General features: G+C 40.2%; 1 protein-coding gene across 1 annotated transcript in view; it reads right to left on the bottom strand.

Annotated features, from left to right (window-relative positions):
- Window positions 1–3,476: 3,476 nt before the first annotated feature.
- The window catches only part of Epsti1 (epithelial stromal interaction 1), a 98,665-nt gene continuing 94,486 nt past the window's right edge, over window positions 3,477–7,655 (bottom strand). Inside the window, exon 12 of the mRNA NM_001044257.1 lies at window positions 3,477–3,999. Coding sequence (NP_001037722.1) covers window positions 3,991–3,999 — 9 coding nt within the window. The 3' untranslated portion in view covers window positions 3,477–3,990. The remainder of the gene's footprint in view (window positions 4,000–7,655) is intronic.

Genomic DNA, 7,655 nt, shown 5'->3' with positions numbered 1-7,655 from the left:
CCTCTCCCTTTACCTCCATCCCTTCCTTCCCTGAACTGCTTTTGCCAAGCATTTATCACAGTACTGAGACAAGGAACTAACACACTGCCCCACTGAACACATATGTTCAAATCCTCATCCCCACAGTTAAAGCATCAAGAAATGGAGGCTCCAGGAGATGATCAGGTCCCAGATAGACTCCACATGAATGGGATACTTTTAGTCCAGTAATATGAGGAATAGCTAGGTTGTTCATAGGCAAACCAGGCTAAGGAAGCTCCTTAAATCAGCTCGAATGGATTAAGTCACCTCACCACTGTGCATCCCTTATACCACCAGTTCAAAGTCTAAGTGCTTACTCCCAGCCAGGCAACCATCTACACAGTAGCCTTTGCTCTGATCCTGGAAAGGACTCAGAAGAAAGCATAGCAAAGTGTAATTACAGTTATCTAGGAATGAAACCCCAAATACTGTCCATTTGTTAATTGCTCATCTGTACTAGTCAATACTTAATTTCTATAACACATAAATTATTTTATAATAATTTGCTTCTTTCCCAGAAAAAAAATGTGCCTTCAAAGCATAGAAATACAGGCAGGACTTGAAGATTTCCTATGCGGAGTTACCTTCATATCAAAATGTGTTCCAATTGGCTCAACAAGGCTGGCTAAAACATGTGGCATGATGGTGGGCTCCCTCGGGCAGTGGCTGGAGTTTGTCTCTTGGTAACTGCCCTCTCCGTGTCTCAAAGAGCTCTTTAAGAAAGATGTTTACAATCCATGCATATTCATAATTCCAGCCATGAGGTTGTAATTTTCCATACCTGCACTTTAAAAAAGAAGTAAAACTGGACACAATGAAGAAAATCTTTTGGGAAGTATGAAAAATGTAAGAAGGAGATCCAGGCCAATTTCCCTAAGAATCTCCAAAAGAAGAAAGCATCCTTTCCCCTATCGCTGGGCCCACAGTGACTACCACCACAGTGGGGAAAACCATTTCAGAACGCACACACCAAAACACGTCTGCCAGGGAGTCGGGCTGGCGGGTATAGCTGAAGTGGCCGCTTGCCACAGCGTTAAAATGTCTGCTACCATAGCATATTATCAATTGGTTTGGCAGTATTTCCAACACCAGCTGAAGGATTCGGTTTTCTTCATATAAGGCAACAACAAGGGTTTCAAATGGACCAAACATTTCCTATCAGTATCCACAGCACTCACAGCTTCTATTATCGTAGAATAGGGGGAGAAAAGTGTCTGCATTTGTTTAGTATTCTAGAGAAATTGCCAGAACACCATCTGTCCTTTGTCACCTTCACCTACCTAATAGGAGCTTTCTGCATGGCACCTTGCCCTAGTCATGTGTCATGGCCCAAGATTTCAAATCCCAATGTTCCCTGATATAGAGATTTTAAAAAATTAATCTCGGGGTTGGGGATTTAGCTCAGTCATAGAGCACTTGCCTAGCAAGCACAAGGCCCTGGGTTCGGTCCCCAGCTCCGAAAAAAAGAAAAGAAAAAAAAATTAATCTCAATAGAGCATTTGGTAAAAAAAGATGATCTCTTGATGCTGCAAAGTGTTATTGGTTGCTTAGCAACTCAGAAACTCTATCACCTATTTATGTGTCTATCATCTATCATCTATCATCTATCTATCTATCATCTATCTATCTATCTATCTATCTATCTATCTATCTATCTATCTATCTATCTATCACCTATCTATCATCTGTCTGTCTGTAAACAGACAAACAGAATCACTCCTCCAAGCTTCCTTCTATGACTAAATGCAATGTACTATGGAGGATGGAAAGGAGGCTGTGGGGCTGAACTACACAGTATAGAGACCAATATTCTTTTACTCTAGGAATGATGAACTTGCTCAAGGTCACAGAGACCTTGAACAGGAAAGCCTATTAAGTTAGGTTACACAGGGCACAGAAAAGATGTTTCCCTCATACATACAAGTCAGATAGGGTGCTATAGTTGCAACTAGTTAATTCTTATAAAAGCATCGACTTCCCAATAGACAATGTTTTCCACCTTGAAGATCAGAAAATAATACTAATAAATGTATGAAGAACAGTCGGAACTGCTCATTGGATTTGATGTATACAGACGGTAAGAATGAGTGTTAGGACCAGACTCTTTGAGAGCTTTTCAGTAAACATGAAAATAATAGGCCATTCTGCCCAGAAGAGCCCGCTGGCCAACTGGGCTGCCATCTAGGCTCACTCAGTTCTAGCACCTCCCGCCGGCTGTCCCAATACATCTGGTCCATTCCATCTACGAGCAACTGGACCAGAAAGAGGAGCCGGTGCTGCAGAACCAGGTCCAGGAACACACCATCATCACTGAAGATGAAAACCTGAAACATGGCTGTGACTAAAAAACGTCTCAGCAACGGTCTGGTATTTATGGTGCTTCAGACACCGGAAGCCTTGAGCCAGACCAATGACTCATGGTAATGAATATTTACATGTAGAGCTGTGTAGGCATAAATAAATAAATAAATAAATAAATAAATAAATAAATAAATAAATAAATATCCCACTGAGCTTTCTAGTCAGTGCCACTGGGATGAATGAATTAATGGTGGAGGGGTAGGAAGGATGGAGGAACAGAATGGTGCTTATGCTATGAAGAAAGGCTGAACCACACTGATGTCTGAGGCCTGAGCTGCTGTTGGAGGCCATGCTGATGTTCATGACCTAAGGCTCTCAGGGTCTATGGTAATGCTGTTACCAGTGAAAGCCATGCAGATGCCAGTGGTCTGTGCTGCTGCCTGTAGCCATGTTGATGTCCATGGGCCAGGCTGCCACCAGGAACCAGGTGTTTGTGACCTGCATTGCTACCAGAGACCATGCTCCTGCTGGCCATAAAGGGCAAAGGGCAAGGAAGGTACTGTTACTGCTTCTTATTGTTGTTGTTGTTGCTGCTGCTGCTCTTCTTCTTCTTCTTCTTCTTCTTCTTCTTCTTCTTCTTCTTCTTCTTCTTCTTCCCCTCCCCTTTTCCTCCCCTCCCCTTCCCCCTCCTCTTTCCTCCCCCCCCCCCGCTCCTCCTCCTCCTTCCTTTCCTGCAGTGGTATTGATGGCTATAGACTCACAGTTGGGAAAGAGAGATATAGAAGGCTTCTGTGATAACCTCCCCCACCATATATATTAACAACCTAGACAGGAAGGCATTGAGAACCCTTAGAAATTGTGATAAAGATGCTGAAGTGTAGCTCTCCAAGACAAAAGAGCGCCAATGGTGAGTAGGAGTGTGAAAGGACCCACTTTTCTTTAAGGGGCTAGCCACCGGACTTTGACCATGCTCCAGTGACTATATAGACAACACAATTTGAACTTTGTTTTACTTTTTATATTTTGAGAGGAGGCCACAAGGATAGTGGGGCAGACCTTCAAGGACTGGGAAGTAAGGGTGATTGGGATGTATTATGTGACACTCCCAAATTATCAATAGAAATATGTTAAAAAACGACCCATTTATATAGAAGTAGTAGTTCAGAATTTTATTTATAAATTTGTCTATAAAAGTATAAGAGACCTTCTTTTGGTCACATTGGTACCCTAGATTTTAAAAAGTAGGAATTTTAAACGACCCCAAAGTAACCCTAAACCTGCTGTAAGAATTAGTTAAGAAAAAAATTAGTCAATTAGAGAGACACAAACTTACAGCATCCAAGCTCTTACTACCCTGAACACCACGTGATTCTTTTTTACTATTTTATTAACATTGCTCTACTTATCCATTTAATAAAAGGCAGGGCAAATTAGGAAAAATAAGGTAACATTTTTCTGGCAGTAGAGGTTAAACACAAGTCAGTAATCAAACTCTGAGAGTCTACAATCACTAATAACACATCACTAATTACCACAACAGTTCGGTTGAGTGGGTGGGCAGTTGAAATAAGGAATTAAGGCATGCCAAACAGAACTGCATTAAGGAAATGCATCTTGAGAGGGTTTTCAAAGGTCAGCTGATGAAGGCCAGATGGAAGTGAATGCTTCTCATATACCCTGAAATAAAAAGAATAAAATGAAATAAATTAACACAAACAGCAAAACTAAGACCAAAGAGTATACAACCCAAAATGGAATTCCTACAGACTGTCTCAGTTCAGCAGGGTAAGGAAACCTTACCCTTTTGTTTTTGAGTGACTGAGGTCCCAGTGAGATGAGCTTAATTTTTAAGTCATAGTACATTTAATTCGCTGCATGGTCTTAGCTGAGAATGTAATGTCCAATGACATCTTTAGTGGCTGTGCTCTTAGAATCGGCCCAACATGGGTCATGAATATTAGAGTTCATAAATGCTGGCACCTTCACAAGCACAGCAAGGACAGAATGTGAGGGGAAGAAATTGGAATGGAAATGTTTTAAGTAGAGTCACACTGGATTATTCACCAGGAAGGCGACTTCTCAGGGGTTCTTGGGGTTGATGGACATATGAGTTCCTCTCTCTGAGTAATCAAAGGATCAGCCTTGCATGATCCCAGGCCACACTGAACTTGAGATACAGACAATTGTTGGTCTATTAGCCCTCTAGGAAACTCAAGAGGTCACGTCAAGTCCTTAGCTGTCTGTCCTGGCATTTACAGAAATGTTAGCAGCCATAAAGTCTTGACTGCTATGGTAACTGCTATTGTAACAGCGACTTTCAACACGTTCAACACTTGGTTCAACACTAGTATGGGCTTTTACAAAATAAAAATGTGTTTCAAAAATATATAATTAAAAGTTGAAGAATAACTATATATATGAACAATATCAGACTATTCAAAATAAGAGTGTTTAAGAAATAAAGATTAATCTGGTCTGACATGCCAACATACACTTTGTAGGCTCTTCTTCTCAAGAATCTACATGACATTTTAAGGAACTATTCCTTCTATAGTTTTTATCAAATTTACTATTTTCAGCCTTCTTTTTTCTGCCTTTGGTTTCTTATTGATCCTTAGGTTTCCTCCCAGCCCCATTATTGGGGGTATAGCTCTCCTCTCACATTCCTTAGGGGAACTCAGTTGCCATTCATTCATGTCTAGATAAATGGCCCATTTGTAATATACCCTACATGCTAACTTTAGTCTGTTTAGTATTTAGAAAATACATCCAGGATAAAAGTCTAGTTTCTGGCACTCTCTTCTGACCCTGGATTGGGTTTCTTTGAGAAACAGATATTTTAAATTTTAATGCAACTACAATTGTTTTTTTTTCTTTTTGGTGTATATTTTGGGTCATATAAAATCCTTCCCTAGCTAGATTTTATAAATAACATCTTTAATTTTCCCCTGAAATTAAAAGGGTTCTTTTTCTTTTCCTCTTAACAAGCTTGAGTCCCCTGGAGCTGATATTCATATACGGTGTCCAGTAAGTGTCTACTTTCAGATCGGTGTTCAGTGGTCCCGGATGCATCTGCTACACCGTCCATTTCTTCCTGGGATCTATTCTCCACTTCTCTGCCTCACATTAAAATCCCACAAATGCTTGGCCTGCCCAGACCAACTGTGAGCCATCCTAAATTAAGTCCTCTTACAAATGTCCTTAATCTTCAGTTCTCCTTGGCTCTTTGCTTCGGTCACAATGAGTTGATCCATGGATTGGGGACTTATTCCTATCCATTAACAAGCTATAACTCACCAGTTATTGATTCCCTTTTCTCCTCAGTGTCTTTCGGAAATGTTTTACAATTCTCTAAGAAGTTCTCACATTTTTAATAAGATATTTTTGTTGCTTTTCTGTTGGTTTTTTGTTTTTGTTTTTGTTTTTACTTTTTTGCTTTAAATGAATACAAATGAATTTAGGTTTTATATTCTGATTTTATTACACATCAACATTGGTGAGCCCTTATTTATTCTAATATGAAAACATATCCTTTGGGGTTATGTAAATGGTCATCATCATATACTATGCAACTTATAGATTTGTTTACCTTTTCGATACTTATATATAATTTAATGGAAAAGTTTTGGTGACTTTTTATTATGCAGTTCTGGCATTATTATTAAATAAAGAAACTTCCCCTCTATTCTTTCTTTGATAAAAAGTTTTGACTACAAGTGGGCACTTGAATTTATTAAACCCTTTCTCTATATTTGTATAAATGATCATACAGAACTTATGAGATATATTATTTTGGTTGATTTTTTTTCTCATAGTTTGTTTTGTGACAAGCCAGTGTCAGAGCTGGTTGTCACCTTGACGTACTTAGGAAGGAAGAGATTCAGAGGAGAACTGTGTCATCTCAGTGAGTATGGCTGTGGAGCTCACAATTTTCTTGATTGCTAATTGGTGTCAGGGGCCCAGTTCACTGTGAGTAATACCATCCCCCTAGGCAGGCAGCTGGGCACGGAAAAGAAAATCAGGGGAAGCAAGATCTGCTCTCTGCTTTGGTTCCTGCCTTGGTTTCCTGCCTTAAATTCCTTCATGATAGACTATAACCTATAAGAGGAAATAAACCGTTTCCTTCCTAAGTTGTTTTTGGTCATGACATTGATCACAGCAACAGAACAAACTGGAACATCAGGCTTGGAATTCTGGGAAAGATACAACTTAATGAGGTTATATTTTTAAAGATCTGTAACATTTTAATGATTTTTTTTAAAAAATGCATGTTTATGAATGAAAAGTTCTTTTGTATATTTTTGAGAATTGCATGCATTTCACCATTGGTGATATTTTCACCATATCTACTACTCTCCAACCCTTCCCCATGTCCCCCAACACAGCCATTCTCAAATTCGTGTCTTCCCACTCTATAATTATGGCCACACACACACACACACACACACACACACACACACACACTATGGAGTTCAATTAGTATTGCTTGTGGGTACTTGGGTTGACCTGTCAAGGGGGCTGTCTTGGAGGAAGGCTGACTTTCTGTTCCTCAGAAGCCACCAACTCTCTGTAGCTCTTCAACTAGGGTTAGCACTGAATGCGCCCTTCGCACCCCTGTGCTGGAATGTTGGATGACGTGGTCTCATGGAGGTCTTGTGTAGGTGATCATAATGTTGGGAATTCTTGGGTGTAACATCCCTATCATGTCCAGAAGAAACTGTTCCAGGGCAGCCTTCCTGGGCCTTTGGCTATTACAGTCTTTCCATCCCTGACCTTTAGATGCAGGTGTCCCATTTGGAGATGAGCACTCCATACTCACTTATGCTTTGTGTACTTTGGGGAAACCCAGCTGTTTTCTTTCCTTTCCTTTTCTCTTCTTTTCTTTTCTTTTTTATGGGTACCAAGAACTGGCTCTCATGATCACACAGCAAGCAGACTTAAGGGAGCCCTCTCTGAAGCCCCTTGGCTATCTTTAATTGTGTCTTAGTTTTGCTCATTCTTCCAAGTCTCATTCTTATTTTGGCAAATGCTTCCTACACAGCTAATTTAAATTCAATGCCTGTTCATTTTCCTATATCAAAGTGTTTGCCTAAATCTTTTGTTGTGCTCATAATGTAATATCTCAGCGCCGTGCTCTACTGTGTGTGCAGGAGGTTCTAGTCATAGTTTCTTGTTTGGGGAAGAGCAGCAGACAAAACAATCTAAGAGACCCATCCTGTGTTCAGAGGGGTTGAACGCAGTCAGCCAAATGTATACGTAGACGTGTGAGAAAAGCATAGTAGAACAGGAAGAGTGTTGTGGGAAAACAAAATGGGCTGTGGGAAGGACTAAAG

This window comes from Rattus norvegicus, chromosome 15, assembly GCF_036323735.1.
Source record: "Rattus norvegicus strain BN/NHsdMcwi chromosome 15, GRCr8, whole genome shotgun sequence".
NCBI lineage: Eukaryota > Metazoa > Chordata > Mammalia > Rodentia > Muridae > Rattus > Rattus norvegicus.
Note: the sequence above shows the minus strand (reverse complement) of the source record. Positions and strands in the feature narration are given on the sequence as shown.